This window comes from Lynx canadensis, chromosome E2 (assembly GCF_007474595.2).
Source record: "Lynx canadensis isolate LIC74 chromosome E2, mLynCan4.pri.v2, whole genome shotgun sequence".
NCBI lineage: Eukaryota > Metazoa > Chordata > Mammalia > Carnivora > Felidae > Lynx > Lynx canadensis.
In genome coordinates this window covers 41,795,079-41,813,930 of record NC_044317.1, presented here as the reverse complement: position 1 = coordinate 41,813,930, position 18,852 = coordinate 41,795,079, and the positions used below count along the sequence as shown (strand labels likewise).

Sequence of the window (18,852 nt, the reverse complement as noted above, 5' to 3'; positions counted from 1 at the left end):
ACAGACCCAACTTGTTAACATATGAAGACATAACATCAAGGGCATGAGTCAGCTGTGGAAGGGTGCCTGGCACCGAGTCACAGAAGCAGTGCAGGCAATTCAGGGTTGCCCTGGCCCAAGGACTCCAACCTGGCCATGTCTAAGGACAGGTAATGCCCATAACCACCCCAATTCCATCAAACCCCTGGGTCCTATAACCACCACGCTGGTTCCCCTGTCCATAGTTACCAAGCATGTACCATGCCTATACGATGAGAATGGCCTGGATGTCAAATGTATCTGTAAACCCTCTGCGATATACTTTGTAGTTTTCTCTGAGAGGGACAACCTCCTTTCTGATTTCCTACAAGAGTCCTATGGACCTAAGGAGTATGGGGCAGATCTACTCTTGGTCAGTGGGTGGAGCAGGTTTCTGGGCAGGCCCTGGGAGATACCCCCAGGTACCGGGAGTGAGGATCAGCTCTCCTAGGCCACTGCCTTCCTCCACTTTGGATTTCTATAGTCTTGCCCGATTTCTGTATAGTCCTTCTAATGGTAAAGAGATACTCCAGGGTATGAACGTATCACAGTCTTCCTGACAATCGTTTGAGCTGGTCTATTACAGTACACGGCACAGCTATAATCGCAACAATCAGCAACGTATTAGTGTACTTCTTTCTTCACCAACCCTACTGCCACTTTAAACATTTAATAAAGTGTGCTAATTTCATAGTGCCTTGGTTACCTTACTTTGCCTTTCTTAGTAACAAAGCTGAATATTAAATACAGCATTCTATCTCCTCTGGAGTAAACTGTTCAGATACTTTGGTCATTTGCTCATTGAACTGCTCTTTACACATTCTGGATATTGAACTTTAAACTATCTTATTTACCCCAACTATTTTTCCTTACATGGCTTTTCTCATCTTTATTTTACTATTGTTTCATACAAGTTATTGTGTATATATAGAAACGTGTCCCATTTGTTCTCAACAATTGCTACATGAGTTACTCAGTTCTTCTTCCCTTCCTATCTGGCACATAAAAGTCCATTCCGTTTCTGTGTGAAAACATTTAAAAACATACATGACTTTAAACAATGCAGAATCCATTATATTGCATAACATGAAATTTTTAACTGATTTTCTTCAGGTTGAGAGCATAGACTGACAAGCATGCTGTGGGTCCCCAGTGCCAGGAGAGAGCGACTCTGACCCTCAGGGCCTCACTACAAAGCAACTATGACACCTGCCTTCCTCAGTCACGAGACGCGGGAGACAATGGTTACCTGAGGGAATGTTATGACAGCATTTTGTGTGTGGCAAGATGCGATGGTATAAAACGGAAGTCATTATCGTCACTTAACCATCTGGCGAGAATATATCTTTTCTTCTTTTCTTTAAGTGAAAGAAAACTTTCACTCTCAGGTTGTAACCAATGAACAACATACCAGCGGACTCTGAAAACATGCCAAATCTTGAAAGAACACAAAAGGCTACAGTGTGTGTATTAAAGTGTTTAAAGAAGTTTTTTTAAAAAGGGAGAGGTGGAAGAGGAGGAGAATCTTATGATAGTTCAGTGATATGATATGAAATGATAGCTACACGTAGGAAAATCTTACCTTCTTTCGAGCCAACAGTGTTGAAGTACCCAGCAGAGAAACCTCCGCTAAAGGCCCATGAAACCGTTTATACCTTCCTTTTTCGTCTCTGACAGTCTGATCCTGAAGAGGAATTGGGTTTTTTTGGTCTTTCACCTGGAAAAAAGTATTTTGATGAGAGAGAAGCGGGTGCGGGATTAGAAAAAAATTTAGGGAAACTGTCATTTCTTAAACATGCTGAATTGTTTACTTCTTGTAATTTCAAGTGTAACAAGTTTAATTAAGTTTTTTTTTTTTATTCCCAGGCTTTACTAGCTTATATAGGTTGTAAAGTAATACACTGTATGAAGCTTCTTTATAGTTCTAAGGCAATTATCGATATTTCTTATTTCTGTTAGACACACGTTTTGGCACCAATGGCCTGATTCCCACTAAAGTCCATCACATAAACTGAATTACATGGCGGGGGGGGGGGGTTCCAATAGTGGAGATAAACTTCTACTGGCAATTCCAGAGGCAGGTCGCGGGGCTGGCACAGGGCATGAGAAGGTCACGACACAAGGAACACTTCTGTATCTCTTCTAGAACTTCACAGCATCCCAAGCCCAGAGTTTGTCCTTTGGTGTTGCCCATTCTCCCCAAATCCTAAATGTGTCCTTATTTCTGGCAATCTCCTGATTCCATAGTTATTGTTCTTTCAAATTAATCATTTCCTGCTCTGCTGAAAAGGCTGGCTTGCTACATCACATAGTGGAAAGGAGCTTAATAAAGTCTCAAAATTCCTTAGGTTTACACTTTCAGGTGCTGTGTCACAAATTACTGGTTAATTTTATCCACTGTGATTCAGAATTCTGAATCTATTTAAAATAAAAAGTAACCATCAAGTTACTTTCAACCATTCAACACAGAAAGCAAGTTATATGGTAGTTAAAGGCACAGAGTTGAGGGTCACAACGCTTTCACCCCATCTTTACCAGGACCAGGACCTCAGTCATCTTGACTTCTCTATGCCTTGATTTCCTCATCTGTAAAATGGGGGGTGACACGAATAGTAATATCCATTTCATAGAGTTGTTATGCAAAGTGAATAAGATAATGCCTATAAAGTGCTTAGCAAGAAGAGAGGTACACAGTAAGCACTTAAAATACTGGCTGCCATTATTATTATTATTATTATTATTATGTACAGTAATAAGCCCATGTTGTCCCTGTTATTTCAATAATTAAGCCAGTGACTACTTCTGGAAGATGGAACAAAAAGCAGAGGAAACTTCTAGCCTCATAGTCCTACATTCTTACTAGTAGCTTGTGATGCCTTTACATCATTTCTGGAGTATAACCCATGGCAGGGCATTCAAGAGTTGAGGTTTTGGAAGATCAAGACATCCAGGTTCAAATCCCCCTACCCTTGCTACTTGTGAACTTGGGCAAGTTACTTGGTCTCTCCACACCTCAGCCTCCACGACGTAAAGGTAGGGCAATGAACAGAACCTATCTGGTAGGCTGGTGCTAAGGATGACCCACCACAGGCAGAGAGCTGAGCACAGTGTTTGGTCACAGCGAAGCTTGGTTAGCTAATATCAGCTACAATTTCATTTCACTCTAAGGAACTGAATTACAACTCAGGTCCCATGATCCAAGATTTCCAGTGTTTGGAGATGCATCACACACAACCCACTACTACGTGTGCACCCGGCACGATTCTTGGCTAAGGTGGGGTTTCAACTTCGGCACTATTGGCAGTTTGTACAGGATAGATCTGTGCCGTGGACGGTCCTGTGCACTGTAGGATTTAGCAGCATCCAGCAGATGCCAGTAAGCATTGCTCTCCCACCCAGCACGGCCAACATCCGCTGAGGGGCAACATCATCCCCGATCGAGAACTACTGGGTTAAGGTGAGAGAGGGCACACCCTGCCAACGCAAGGTGCCATTCTTGCTCTGTTCCCAAGGTGCTCTTATCTGGAAGGGGAGATAAGATCAGCAGACAGCTAAGTGGAACCTGTGGCGGCAGATAATGAGGGCCAACCAGCATGGCCAGCTGGGTCCCACAGGGCTCCTGAGGGGAGGCGCCACCTCTAATCACATCAGGAGAAAACTCCGGGGAGGAGGTGGCGCTGTGGCCAGGCCCTCTTGTAATTAGTGCTACTAATAACAACGCAGCCCTTCTTTTCACACATATTATCTCCTTCTTCATAACTGATAAGCATGCTCTGATTAAGTAACAACCCTAAAGTCCACGGCTCATAAACACAAAGCTGAAATCAGATTTCAACTCTGCCTCCAAGCCAGGGATACCAGCCATACTATCCCTCACCATGGAAGCAACCCTGTACTAGACCCGGGTGTGGAAAACTAGACACACTCTGTCCCTGTTTCCAGGGCACTCAGAGCCACACAGAGGAGAGATGAATATATAAGAACTCTTCTGACAATGTACAAGGACCACAACATCACAGTCACCCTCAGCATGAACACAATCTGATAGCTGCTGACAGAGACATATTCCCAACAGAGGCATTGCCTCAATCAATAAATCGTAAGTCTGAAAAAGTAGTCTAGACTGACTAGAGGTAAGGGAAGGGGCAGAAGATGGAACTAGAAGGGCAGATAGTGCAAAGGGCCTTGCCTCAGTGCTTCAGGGTCTGTGGTATGCCCTATGGTGATGGGAGCCACAGAGAGTCTTAAGTGGGAAAGTCATAGCATCAAGGAGGAAAATCGCCCCTAACTTAATCTGGGTACAGGATGAGCCAGAGATGATCCAGAACCAAGTAGAAGTATCTAATGAGGGTAAGTAAGTTCTGGTGCCCCTTCCTTCCAGGCCAGAGGGCCTATGTCCCTGTGGGTCTGTGTGTGACAGTTTGGCCACTATCTCTTAACCAGAAACTTTTCCATCAGGGCCAGCAACTTTAATTAAGTACTGGAGTCCTTCCTCTACCAATGTTTGTCTAACCTGTCACTAAAACTTCAAGCAGGAAGTAAAGTGATTATTGGTCTAGTAGCTATACTGTAAAATGTACTGAGTGCATTTAAACTTCAAAGTGCTTGGGAAACAATGACTCAATCTTCAAAACTTCTAATAGTGAGAAGTTAAAGAGTGCTTTTAGACATGGGTGGGGGCGGGGGGAGATCTACAATCAAATATCCCTTCCTTTCATTTCAAAAGCAGGGTTGGCCATTGGGCTTCATTTCAGATTCTGTGCATCATCAAAGAGGAAGAACTGGAAAAATGTAGGTCAATAGTTGATGCTTACAATATGTCACTCACAAGGAAACAAGTGTGAGATGAGAAATACAGAAAATGCATAACAGCTGCCCAACATGGCGGTAATAACCTCCACCCATGCAGGTCGAACCCTGTCCTCTTTCTGCATAGCTAACCCGAACCAGTTTTAAAAGGAATCCATCTGGCCCTCTCAGGTTTCCTGCTAGCTGGAAGGTTGTTTCCTGTCTATATCATATAATTTAGCACTTGCAAACCTTGTACTTTGTGCTCAACTAGATCTGAACTCCTCCAATACAGGATCTCTGTCAACAAATTCTTTGAGATCATGGGGTGATACGTCTGCCAATAAGCTACTGTGACCTTAGGTTGTATTAAAAAACTACCGTCTCGAATGAAGGACACACTAATGGTAGCCCTGTTCTACCCCACTCTGGTCCCATACTTCGGAGAAGGCTCTGACAATGTGGGGTTTCAGGGACTTTAAACTGAACATATCAGAGATTGAGGATGGTGAGTGAAGTATGGAGATGACTTAGAGGAAATGCAAGGGCTGTCTTAAGCACATAAGAAGCTTTCAGGAGACTAGTCTTCTCTGTCTTTGTAAGCAGAGGGTAAAAGTAGGGCCAGTGTCTGGCAAAAGTTTCTGATGATTAGAACTGCTGGTAGGGAGGGGCGCCTGGGTGGCTCAGTCAGTTGGGCGTCCAACTTCACCTCAGGTCATGATCTCGAGGTCCTTGAGTTCGAGCCCTGTGTCAGGCTCTGTGCTGACAGCTCAGAGCCTGGAGCCTGCTTGGATTCTGTGTCCTCCCACCCCTCTTGCCCCTCCCCACTCGTGCTCTGCCTCGCTCTGTCTCTCAAAAATAAATGTTAAAAAAAATTTTTTTAAATAACTGCTGGTAGGGAAGGGTCTTCAGTAGAAACGCCCCAGAAGTACAACCAACCTGGCAGGATGCGGTCAGGGTGGCAATAAGATCCACCAACAGGGGCGCCTGGGTAGCTCAGGTCATGATCTCCGGATTGCTGAGTTTGAGCCCCACATTGGCTTGCTGCTGTCAGCCTGTCGGTGCAGAGCCTGCTTCAGATCCCCTGTCTCCCTCTCTCTACCCCTCCCCCGCTAGAACTCTCTCAAAATACATATATTAAGAAAAAAAAAAAAAAAGATCCCACCAACAGGAGGTCTGCAAGTAACTCCTACCCACCATGCTCCCCATACTCCCTTTGTCCTTCCCACAGGGCTAGCACTGCCATCAGTCCTTCCTGGGTACTCAATACATTGCTGAACAAATCAGTCATTAAGGAATCAGACCAGAAACAGGGGTAAGAACCTTGCCTCATCTTGCCCTCACCCCCACATCTCAGCAGCAAGTCCAGTCTGCTCTGCTTCCAATGTGTACCTCTACCAGACCATTTCTTACCACCACCACTGCTACACCCCAGTCCAAGCCATCATCATCATCTCCAGACCTCTTTTTGCTAATATTTCTCCTTCGCTCTGGCCACAACCACCCCCGCCAACCCGTCTATTCTCAAAATCGAGAGAATAATCTTAAAAATATACATCTCTCCCTTGTGTAAAACCCCACAATGACTGTCCTACACTCAGTATAAAATCCAAACACCCTTACATACAAGTAAGATGCAGCCCCTGCCTCCCCCTCTGACATCCTCTTCTGCCAGTCTCCCATTGCTGCCGTCGTCGGCTCCACCCACAGCAGTCCTGCCTGACCCTCAATTTGTCAAACTGGCTCTGACTTCAGAGCTTTTGAGCTTGCTGTTCTCTCTGCCTGAATGCCTCCTACCCAGATCTTCGTATGGTTGGTTCCTCCCTCTGTTTCAAGTCTGAGCTCAAACGTCCTCTCCTAGGGAAGACATTGCCTGACCATCACCACCACCACCCCCAGTTCTCCAACGAGCCTGTTTCGTCATCTTTCTGTTTCCCACCCTCAGGGTCTCTCATCCGTCGCTCCAGAGCGTGGGCACTCCAAAAGCACCGAGCACGCTTCTTTCACCGCTGTTCCCGACACCAGTAGCGAGCGAGCCTTAACCCCGGGGCCACAGGAGACCCGGCAAGGGGTTGGGCGTTTTTGCCCCGGATCCTGGACCTGTTTGCCACAGACCCCAGCGACCATCTGGCCCGCACCTTCTTCCAGCGGCTCCAGGCCCGTCCCATAGCTGACCAAGTCCTCTTCGCTGTCACTGTCCAGCGCCGCCATCCTGCTCCCTTCCGGCCCCGCCCCCTCGCTACGGAAGCGTCAGAGGGCCAAAAGGCTTCCGCCCTTTCTCCTCCGCGAACCAAGGCGATGCTGCAGGTGCAGGTGCCGGAAGGTGTTGTCCCGGCTAGCCTCTCGCCACCGGTCTGTGCTTGGGAGATCTCAAATCTGTCTAGTGAGAGCCAGACCCGGTAGGAGTTACCTCGGAGGCTCTGAAAGCCACGACATCCTAGCTCCGCGACTAGCGGGTCAGGCGGAGGCGCCTGGGAGAAGCTGAGAGGCATCCATCTGTCCCGCCGCGGGGCTGGTGCTCCGTGACGTCTGCCCACCCCCACCTGTTGGTCCCTGTCCCCCTCTCCCTTTCAGCTCCCACCCATCCCACCCTCACTCCCACCCCCACCCCGCCACCTCTTGGGAAAGTGCCTGTGCTTCCAGCTACACACACTCACAAGCGTTTTGTATATATCACCCTTAGGTTTGCATAGGTGGAGTCCCCTTCCAAACCTCTGGAAGGATTCACAGACACAGGAACTCCGATGTCCATGGTTAAGGCAGCTCGGGACAAGAAAGAAGAGAAGAGAAATAAGAAAAAAGAAAAGGAGGGCAGGGGAGAGGAGAGGAGAGGAAGGAAGGGAAAGGAAAGGAAGGGAAAGGGGGAGGGGAAGCGGGCGGGGGGGAGGGAAGGGGAAGAAAACTGAAAAGAGAAAGAACAGAAGAAAGGGGAAACAAAAAGCCAGCAGACCAGCAAAAGGCTCCTGTGAGGTAGGGTGGGGACTCTGAGGACATTCTCACTGAATCTAAAGAAAGAGCCATCTCTCAAGTGGGGTGCTGTTATCTCACCCCCAAACTCCTTTTTTGCGGAAGGAAAAGATGAAGCTCAGCTAGGAAGGGGTGAAGTTGAGATGAAAACCAGATCTGGAAGTCCAGGTTTTCCAAATGAGGATCAGAAGTTGGCATGAGTCAGAATCACTAGGATGTTGCTAAAATTCCCTTTACCCATCCCCCAGGGCTTCCAAATCAGAATCTCTGGGAGTGGGGCCATGGCTTAAGCATTCTAAGCATCCTCTGACCTCAAGGCCTTGCATTCACTATTCCCTTGGCTTGGAATGTCCTTCTCCCAGATACCACATGACTCGTTCCCTCGCCTTCTTCAGTTACCTGCTCAAAGGTTACTTTCTCCACGAAGCCTTCTCTGCTTAAAAACACGTTCTAGTTTGCTATACTCTCTATCCCCCCTTACCCTACTTTACATTTTTCCACAATAATTATCACCTTTAACATATCACATAATTTTATATGCTTGCTTATTTTATCTATTATGTTTTTCTACACATTGAAACTATAAGCTCCACAAGGACATAGATTTGAGCCAGATTTTCTTATTCTCTTTACTGTATCCTCAGAGCTTACAACAGTACTTGGCATATAGTAAACACTGAATGAATCATTTGGGGGAATAAAAGGGATGAATAACTAGTTAAGTAAATCATGGTACGTGACTTTAAAAACAAGATTTTTTAAGCAAGTTTTAAAAATAGCCACAGAATTGTTTGACACTTCCCATTGACAATAAGAGTCTATGTCCCCCTCCCCTTGAATCTAGACTCTCTGACTGCTTGACCCAAAGATTACGAAGTGATAATATTACATTCCCCACACCCAAGCTTTAAAAAACTTGCAGATTCCGGGGATACTGACCCCGTAAATCCAACCTCCCTGCTGTGAGGAAGCCCAGGCCACAGGGAGAGGCTTTTCTGTAGATATATGACCTCGCCTGGCCCCAGTTAACAATCAGCATCAGTGGCCAGATATTTGAGTGGGGAAGATCCAAAATGACTCCAGTTCCAGCAACCATCTGAGCGGCTACATGTGAGACCCAGAGCAAGACCTCTTGGCTGAGGTTAGTCACCTCCAGGAACCATGAGAGATAGCAATAAAATGATTGTTCTTATTTTAAACCATTATATTTGTGGTAGTTTGTTAGCAGCAATAGGTGACTGGAACAATCTATATAACGGAATAGTATAAAGCATTAAAAAATGTTGGTGAGGAATGATCTCCAACTATGTTGTTAAATGAGCAAAACAAGGGGTAAGACAGAGCACATAGAGTGCTGCCAGTAATATAAAAGAAAACATAAATAGCTGGATTTATTGGCTCTTATATGCACAGCCTGGACACATTCACATATAACATGTTTCTAGTAAACTCCCCTAAGAAACGAGTAACAATGGTGGCCACTGATCAAAGGAAATCAGGGTAGAAAGGGTAGAGGTAAACAATATTGTGCCATTTGAATTTTTCTTTTTAGCAGCATCCCTGGGTTTTTGTTTTTTTTTTTTCAAAACATTTTTATGTCAGTGGCTTGGTTTTGATTTTAAAGGTTTTTATATGTATTAGTATGTACTAATGTACTAAAGGAAAGGCATCTTTTTGTATCTTGAAGCCCTGAAGGGCCCCAGGGTCATCATTTGCCCATCAACTGTCCTTGTGCATATAAATGTAGACATTGACAGCAAAGAAGATTGGGGGCTAATCCATACACCCAGACAAATCACGAAGGTCCATGATTTTATTTCTAAACTACCAACTTATTTTCTTACCGTTTATAATTTCCAACAAGACAAGGAAAACCCAATAAACTTATTATTGAGAGTTGTACTTAATTGGATTCCTGACAATCATTAGCATTTGGTAACAACCACTTTCTGATTTCTGATCACTGAGGTTCAGGGGAACAAGGGCCCTTCAAACTTCCTGCAGCTTCCCCAAAGAGTGGTTCTCAGCTGTCTCCTGGGTATTTTCAGGATGACTGGGTACTCCATCTGTGACCCTGGTCACTTAAAACCTCATACTCCTGATTCTTTGCAGCAGGAACCTGGAGACCGCATGTGTTTTACGTAAGCTGTAGCAGCCTAATCACCACAGACTCTTCCTTTCTTACTTAGACATGCAAAAGGGCACAAATCTCAGCATCTTATCGGGAAACTGCAGATAGGAAGATGAGCTGAATCACCTGGGTATGGAGTAATTTCTTCCTCGTGGTGGTCACTCATGGCAGTAGGATGGTCACTCATGATGTACAAAGAAACATGCTCTATGTGCTTTGGAATCAATGTCATTCATCTTCTCTCATTGTGTTTTCTTTTTGAAATATCACATTGGGGTGCTAAGTTGGTTAAGCCTCTGATTCTTGATTTCGGCTCAGGTCATGATCTTGAGGTTTGTGAGTTCAAGCCCAGCATTGGGCTCTGCACTGACAGCATGGAGCCTGCTTGGGATTCTGTATCCCCCTGTCTCTGCTCCTCCTCTGCTCCCTTTCTCTCTGCCTCTCTCTCTCTCGAAATAAATAAATAAACTTAAAAAAAAAAGAAATATCACATATATGAAAAGTGCACAAATCGTAAGCACACAGTTCTATTTATTTTAACAAAGTAAACACATCCATATAACAATAAGCCAATCAAGAAATAGAAATTTTCCAGAATCCCAGAAGCAATAGTCCCAGAATGGACTGATTTTGTTTTATACTTTGCATAAAATGGAATTACAGTATTTTATGGCTTCTTTTGCTCAATGATATTTTGGGGGGCAAAATATGTTGCTCACAATGTATTTGTTGCTTGTAATAGTACTGTGTTCATTTTCATTGTGTAAAGTTTTTCATTGTGTGAGTATGCCACAATTATTCATTCCACTGTTGATGGGCACATGGGTAGTTTCTAGTTAAGGACTATTTTGAAAAGTGCAGCTGTGAACATTCCTGTACATGATTTATGGTGAACACAACATATGCATGCATTTCTTTGAGTTATCTACCTACTGTTGGAATTGCTGCACCATAAGCTAGACCTACCTATATCTGCTTTAGATAGATATATTTAGAAAATGCCAGTTTTCCAAAGCTATACTCCCACGTTGTATGAGATGCTGGTCGCTCCCCGTTACCATGAATATTTGCTTGTTTGTTTTGCCATTCTGTCACTTATTTGTTTTAATCTATAATCACATCTTCTCAGTATGCCAAAATATCTTTCCTTTTAAATCACAGGAACAGGATAGTGTAGCATTGGATGTGATATAGCACCAGACAGTCTAATTTACCGGGCTGGGGACCTCTGAACCTCAGTCTCTTCCTCTGTAAAACAGGAATGGTAAAGTACTCACTTGATAGGGTCGTCGGAGGACGAACTGAGATCATGCACATGGAGTGCATTGCACAGTGCCTGGCCTAGAGTGAGTGTGCAATAAACAACTGCTATGTGTAAGATCCTAATTTATAGCTGGGGAAACTGAAGTCATGAGGGGTTAAAGGATCTGGCCGAGGTGACTCAATAGGAGAGCCTGCCAAGACTGATGTGGCCTTTATAGTTGGTGCACCTCTACGGCACCGTATGGCTTCTAAGAATTTTTCTTTATTTGTATTTTTTTAATGTTTATTTATGTTTGAGAGTGAGAGAGGAGGAGGGGAAAGAAGGGGCAGAGAGAGGAGGTTCAGAGGATCCAAGCCGGGCTCCATGCTGACAGCAGAGAGCCCAATGTAGGGCTCGAACCCACAGACCATGAGATCATGACCTGAGCTGAAGTCAGATGCTTAATGGCTTGAGTCACCCAGATGCACCTCTAAGATTTTTTAAATAGAAATTGCAAAATCTGGTCTATAAGTTACAATGAATTTTCATCATTTAAGGATGACCTTGTGTTTTCTGCTTTTAATTGGGCAAATATCCTAGGATTCTCCTGGGGAAGATGCATGTCAGAGAGGCCAATGCACCTTTTGTCAACAAGCAGGTAGGTGTTAGGAAGTAGGATTTGCATTTTACTTGGAGGAACTGGGTCCCTGGACAGTCAACCACTGGCCTCAGCCAGATGGTAAGACGAGGACTTGACAAAATGGTTGTTTGCAGTTCAGATTTTAATCTTTTGCCTACCTGGGAAATTCCCACCCCAGCTTTTTTGTTAGGAGCACAGGGGCTCCTCCGTGGTTCTTGTGACACACACCACCAGTAGGGTTGACAAATAGAAGGTTAGATGTTATTCTCCTGCTGGGTCAGCAACAGCAGTTCTCATTTCCTGATCAGAGTGGGATCAAAGATATGGCATCAGGCTGGTGGGCCTCCTGCAATAAGCCACAAGAGTGCTAGAGATGTCTGGTCGTGCACAGCCCCAAGCAGTGACATTCAGATGGCTCATGTGGTCTGCTGGGACTCACAGGAAAGTGCTCCTTTTCTTCTGAGGATCCCCAGGAGACAGCCTGAGGGTGGGCTGGTGTGTTTTTAACAAGCAGTAGGGGCATCTGGGTGGCTCAGTCGGTTAAGCATCTGACTTCAGCTCAGGTCATGATCTCACGGTTCTCGGGTTCGAGATCCGTGTCAGCCCCTGTGTCGACAGCTCGGAGCCTGCTCTGATTCTGTCTCTTTCTCTCTCTGCCCCTGCCCTGTGCATGCTCTGTCTCTCTCTCTCAAAAGTAAATAAACATTATAAATTAAAAAAAAAAAAAAGCAGTTCAAGAAGGCAATGGTGGCGGGCTATGTTAAATAACAGATTTGGTTTTCACTGTGTTCGCTTTTATTTGTATCTCTCCATAGGGTGAGGTACTGTTGGTTTCCCAGTTATGGTTATGACATAATTCTCTTTTAAAATAAAGTTTGTTTAAACAAAGTGAGGAATTTTAAGGAAGACTATTAGGTCAGTAATAGTGCAAGTGACCCATATCTGTGACAAATTGTAAAGTCGGTTGGAGCTTCAAGGTGGTGGAAAATGACAAAAATCTGAAGGTGTTAGGGAAGGACGGAAGTCAATAGGCCTGAACTAAAACCGATCTCAGCCACTAACAGGGGTGTGCCCTTGCCCACTTCACTCCTCTGAACCTTGGTCTTCTCCTGGGGCAAATGGAGATTATTTAATCCCTTTATTTGCAGAAGGGTCATGAGAATGAAACACAGTATCTATAAACTTTCTGGCTGGAGCAGAGGTTCTCTTATTGATAACTTCATTACTGGTAGTAGTAACCTGCCACCCTAGGATCCTTGAAACAGGAGGGACTGTTTTCAACTCCCAAAGTGGGCGTGGCAGGTTTCCAGGGCGATGGATTTATTGCAGGTGACCGACATATGCTGATGTTAGCTTCATAACTCGTTTCTGACCTTAAGAGAGAAAGGAAGTTTTTGCATCACCCACAGATTTTCCCAAACACCTGTCCCAGCACTGAGCTGGTTAGGACTCTTCGGGTTCTTTCTTAGAATTAAAACAATCCTCTGGAAACGCTTTTTCTTGTGCCTCGTCTCAGAATCTGCAGGCAGCATTGATGAGGAAGTTTTTTTTGTTTTTTTGTTGGTGGGTCTTTTGGGGGGGTTGTTTTTTGTTTATTTGTTTTTACATTTACTTGGTTGTTAGTCCTTCATTGTTGTCACTATTTATTTTAAAACTCTTGAACAACCCCTGATATGCACACATTTTGCCCGCCCTCCCCCACCCCCCACGTTTTTTTGAAGAGAAGGAAATGTGTAGCTTGTTTTGAACGCAGACGGTGTTCGGTTCTACCGGAGGCATTTACGGCGACAGCCAAACGCAGCAGCAACAGCGCAAAATTGTCCCTCGGTTGGGGGAGGGGGTTAGGGACGGCAGGACAGCAGCCGGGAGGGGCGTGGCCCCGCGGGCCGGGGGAGGGGGGCTTCCGGCTCGGGCCTCAGGATCCGCCCCCGCTGTCTATTGGTCAAAGGGGGTTTGTGGTGAGAGGGTGGTGTGAACCCCGTCCCAATAGTCCCCCCTTTTGCTCCTAAGCTAGGCGCGTCCCTACACCCCGGCTAAGGGCTTTAACATGCATTTTCGTCGTAGTTCTGGCAGCTTGAGAGAGCATGATGTGGCCCCATTTTGCAGCTGAGAAAACTGAGGTTTTAACTGGTAGAGGTGCTCAAGGACATCCACCTCTATGGCACAAACCTCTTTCTGGGGATCCCCCAGCACCATCCGCGACCCTCAGCGGATCCGCCTAGTCTCTGCAGCGAGGGTGGGGGAATAATGAGGTTGACCGCCACGCCACCAGGTCTGAGTCACCCACCTAAGGCTCGCAGGGGCGCAGCCAGCTCTCTCTCAGGGTCCCCGACTCGGGCCCGGGTCTCCCCGGGCCGGAAGCTGTTCCTGACCGCTCGGCTTAGGGTCCAGGACTCTCGCCGACCCCTCTACGTGGCGTCGGGTTTGGTCACTGTCCCGCGGCACCGGTGCTCCTTCAGGGAGGGGCCACGACTTCCCCCGCGCTCGCTGCGTTTACCCCCAGGGCTCCAGCAAAGGGGCCGGGTCCCCAGCCCCGGCCTTGCTGCGGCTCGGCCCGCCTCTGCGCCACAGGACTGAGGCAGCAAACAGCGAAGCCCAGATTAGGACCGAGAGGCTCGGAGAAAGCGAGCGACGCGCCCCGGGGCCCCGAAGGCTAGCCTCGGAGGCCTGGGGCGCGGCTCCCCAGGCCAATCTTGAGCCGGGGCGGGGCCTGGGGTCGTGGTGTCGGCGGGCGGGCCGGGTCTCAGGGCTCCCGGCCTGCTGGGCTGTTGCTTTAGCCGCAGCTCAGGCGTGCGGTGCTGGGTTCTTGTCTCGTTGCTCTCCCCATCTTCCTAAGCTCTTGCACCTCACTCATTCTTCGTCCTCTCCCTCTCCTGGCCAGCATGCCCGAACGCGCTGCTGCCCGCGGCCCCCCAGCCGCTGGAAAAAGGAGGGCGACTGCTACTTTCGGAAGGTGGGCGGCTTCGGGTGGGCGGGGAGCCTACGGACTCCAGACCTTCTGCCCCCAGGCTGCGGAAGGGGCTTCGGGAGCTCGGGGCCGGGGTCGACCAGGCCAGGAGGGGGAGGGGCGCACCGGCCTGGGGTGGGCGGGGCAGAGGCTTGGGCGAGGGCTCCGGGCGGTGGTGTACCGGGCGGCTAAGTGCAGGTGGCTTCCGGGGCTGGGGGCGGGGAGGGGCTCCTGGGGCTGCCCCGCACAGGTGGCGGAGGAGGCTGGGGGCCAGGAGGGGTGCCCGGGTCACCTCGGCCGACTATCCCGCGCCCCTGGGGAAGGGATCAATTCCTGGTTGTGGAGGTGTCCGCGGCCTTGCTGCACGTTGGGACCCGAGCCCACCTTAGACCCGAGCGCTTGGCGGGGTGGAGATAGATCACCCCAGGTGGCTTGGCGTTCTCCTTTTGCCTCCAGAACGCTTCCAGTGTCCTCTTCTCCGACTTTTAGAAGGAAGGGGAGAGCTGCCGGTTGGGAGGTGACCTCTGCGTTGCCCCCTTTCTGCCCGAAGTCGCCTGGGAGGGAGTGCGCTCGGCAGACATGAGGGCGCGGCCTCGCCCCTGCTCACTTTATGCTAAAGAGTATTTATCTGATTGTTGGAAAGACCCGCTACGAGTGCTGGCTTGGCGGGAGATTGTTATTTCCGTGCGACCCTCCGTACGCCCCGCTGGCCCTGGGATAACAGCCCTGCAGCCCAGTCCATCAAAAGCGACCCCAGTTCGCAGAGCTAGGGCGCTGAGATGCCCGCAGTTTGGCATGAAAATGCTTTCGAACCCGGAGACACGGTGAGACTTTCCACCCTGCCTCCTTGTAGGTTCCAAAGAATCTAAAAATAGCCTTTGGAAGTTGGCCAGGTTTGACCCGGTGGGTTGAGAGATTGTTGTTTCTTTATAACCCATAAGACCCAAGGCAAAGTGTGTAATTATAATAGGGAAGTGAAACTTTCTCAGTCAATTCTTAATTGTTCAAAGCCTAACGATCCAGTCGGTAAATGATCTTGGCATCTTCCTTCTTCCACATGACACAGACTTTGGGCTTTTCTCTTCCGTGAGGAGCAGTGGCCCCAGGGGGTGGGCAGGGGAGGGGAATTGGAAACAGGTGACAATAGAGTGGGAAAAATTCTTTTTGGTTAAATTGCTTTTCACATTAAAAAAAAAAAAAAGAGTAGTTTTAAGGTATATTTAAGTTCAAAGATGTCATCATGGAATTACAGGATTATAACTTCTAATTATGTGTGGCATTTGGGGCAGAGGATCACAGGCCATGGAATTGCAGAAGGAGGCGGAGCCTGGGAATCCCTAGATCTTGGTCCTCAGGCCCCAGAACCTGGCTGCCACCCTGGCAAAATTCCTGTGTAGCCTTCAGCAAGTTGCTGCCTCTTCCTGGGACTTCATTTCTTTCCTGAATTGTTTGTTCTCTGAACAGGTGGGAGTCTGGACCCACGGCAGCATTTGGGGGAGATGACAGAGGGAGGGGTAGAAGAGATGTGGAATGCCTGTGAGGGTTCCATTCCCAAGTCTTCCAGAACAGGTGTTCCAGGGAAGGATGTGCACAAGAAAGAGAGGGGATGGCTGGTGGGGGAACTAGGAAAGGATGCAAGGTTGGGTGTATTTTATTTTATTTTTTAAAGATTCTATTTTTAAGTAATCTCTACACCCAATACGGGGCTCGAACTTAAACCCCTGAGATCAAGCGTGGCATGCTCTACTGACTGAGCCAGCCAGGTGTCCTGGTTGGGTGTTTTTTTAGATGCAGTGTCTCTGGTGGTAAATGGGAGAATCATGGGTATAAAATAAGGTGAATCACTGGTTTACAATTAGAACCATCTCTACAAGAAAAGGAGATCTTGTAATGATCGTAGTGCTACATCATACCAGCTCAAAGAATGTTCTTTGTACCAGAATAATAAAAGGTGTTGATGGTGAACCTTTCTCAATTTGTGATCTGAGCCAGTTTGACCTAAAATGAATGCTCCCTGAATGAAAGAGGTAGATGTTCCACAGGTGAGAAAGGGAGGAAGAGCACTTTAGGTAGCCAGAAGAGCAAGGGCAAAGGCATGGAATTGTGAGCACTTGTGAGGGAGCCCTCTAGGGTGTGGAGGTATAAGTGGGAACCAGGCTGTTCAGGGTCACGCATCCTGCTAAGGAACCTGGGAACCTCAGGGACCCATCAGAGTGTTTCAAGAAGGACCAGACGTGAGAGATTCGTGCCCCAGAAAGCTGAGCGATCTCCGAGTGGGGGATGGGGGAGAGGCAATGGTGGGGAGGTAGGGAGGAGTTGGGGGTTTAGTCTCCTGCAGTTTTCAACATCTCTGCCCTTTCTGCTCTGATACCATTGATGGACCACTGCTGGCTTTTCAGTTATAAAACACAGCCTCACCACCCATCCTAATGACCAGCTTGCACCACTAACTTAAACCAGGGGTCCAGGCTGGAGGCAGGGATCCCAGTGAGGAGGTGAGAATGATAGGCAGCAGCAGTGTCCGTGGGATGGGGAGAGCTAACGGATAGGATATGGCGAGGAAGGTGCTGCTGACGAGTGCAAGCTGTCTGCCCTAGGTGTCTGGGTGGATGGCCAGGCACCTCACTGAGGTGGGGGGAACTTGGAGGCTGGTGTATAGGGGCAGGTGGATTTGAGGCCCCCATGACATATCCAAGTGAGGTCCCAGTGAGGAGGGACCCAGAAGCCATGAAAACACCCTGTCTGGAGATGGGGCTCTGGGGGCACCAGTATAGGAGGCAGTTGGGGTGTTGTGAGAAGGGCCCAAGACAGAAAGGAGTAATACTTCCACTTAGGGGCAGGCAGAGGGATGGGAGGCAAGCCAGAAGGGCTGCAGTATTAAGGAAGCCGAGAGAAGTGATTCTTTTTCATGGAGAGGTGGGGTTGACAAATCAGAAGAGCACTGGAAAATACTGGATTTAGATATTCAAGGGCTTGTTAGTCAATGAGTGGGTAGAGAGTCAGGGGCAAAAGCCAATGAGGTGGGGTGCAGAGGGAGAAGGGCAGAGAAGGTGATGGGTCCAGTGAGATGGGGGTGGAGGAGAGACAAGAACGCAGGTTCATTTCAGAATGAGGAAGTCTTTCAGCTTTTTAAAGCTGAAGGTAAGGAAGTTCAGGGTGGAAGGCAGGTTGAAGATTCAGGGGAGAAAGAGAACAAGCTATGGAGGGATCCCAGGAGGTGAGGGGCAGGGCAGGGCTGGGACGCAGCTGCCGGACAAGCTGGGTGGATGAGCCAACCAGGGGCAGTAAGCGAGGACCCCTGAGACTGGAGATACCACCAGAGTGGGGTCCCCCATTCCGTTCTTAGACTTTGGAGATTTGTGCACACTTAGAGGATCAAATTAATTTCTGCTAAAATCAGGCTTCTCTTTCATCCTGTCCCTTATCCTATCGTCTTTCCCCCCCTTTTTTCTCGAAAATGCCATTCTGCTCCATTCATTCAAAAAGCATTTATTGAGTGACAGCTCTAAGCCTGACCCCTGTCAGATTCTGGGGCAGACTCAACTCCGTGGCCCTTCACATGGGGGCCTCATGTCCTGGGGTGCGGGCAGTGCAGGGAGTCGGTGCTTTGTCCGGATAGCTCAGGCTATGCTTGAATAGGAATCCGTTTCTTTGCTTTAGAACAGAGTGCAAAAAGTGGGGGGGGGGAGTCTGCGTCCATATTCAGAAGCTTCAACTCTGTTTTGTGTGACTCACACACAAAATGGAAATGAATTGTCCAAAAAGCTCACTCTGCCGGCGAGACCTGGACCCTGCACAAGACCATCATTGGCAGAGAGGGAGGTTCCCCAGTAAATCAGCATCTTCTTGGGGTCGTGTAGGACTTGGCTCTACAAAGCCCGAGGACACGGACACAGCTTGGCCTCAGGTCAGGCCTCCTGGGCTGGCAGCTCGGGGGCTCCCAGTTAAAAACAACAAACACAGAATACTTTCTGGCCCGTTGCATTGTGTTTCTCTCATCTCTGGCTTCTCACTGATTTTTTTTTTAATGTCTTTAATGTTTATTTTTGAGAGAGAGAGAGAGAGAGAGAGAGAGAGTGAGCGGGGGGAGGGGCAGAGAGAGAGGGAGATACAGAATC

General features: G+C 47.8%; 2 protein-coding genes across 2 annotated transcripts in view; one reads left to right on the top strand and one right to left on the bottom strand.

Moving 5' to 3' along the window:
• Window positions 1-7,030, bottom strand: part of GPATCH1 (G-patch domain containing 1) — a 39,641-nt gene extending 32,611 nt beyond the window's left edge. Inside the window, 4 exon segments of the mRNA XM_030298710.1 lie at window positions 1,601-1,654; window positions 1,657-1,717; window positions 1,719-1,735; window positions 6,945-7,030. Coding sequence (XP_030154570.1) covers window positions 1,601-1,654; window positions 1,657-1,717; window positions 1,719-1,735; window positions 6,945-7,017 — 205 coding nt within the window. The 5' untranslated portion in view covers window positions 7,018-7,030.
• A 4,733-nt stretch (window positions 7,031-11,763) lies between these two features.
• RHPN2 (rhophilin Rho GTPase binding protein 2) overlaps window positions 11,764-18,852 on the top strand; it is a 62,489-nt gene continuing 55,400 nt past the window's right edge. Inside the window, exons 1-2 of the mRNA XM_030297320.2 lie at window positions 11,764-11,805; window positions 14,624-14,740. Coding sequence (XP_030153180.2) covers window positions 11,764-11,805; window positions 14,624-14,740 — 159 coding nt within the window. The remainder of the gene's footprint in view (window positions 11,806-14,623; window positions 14,741-18,852) is intronic.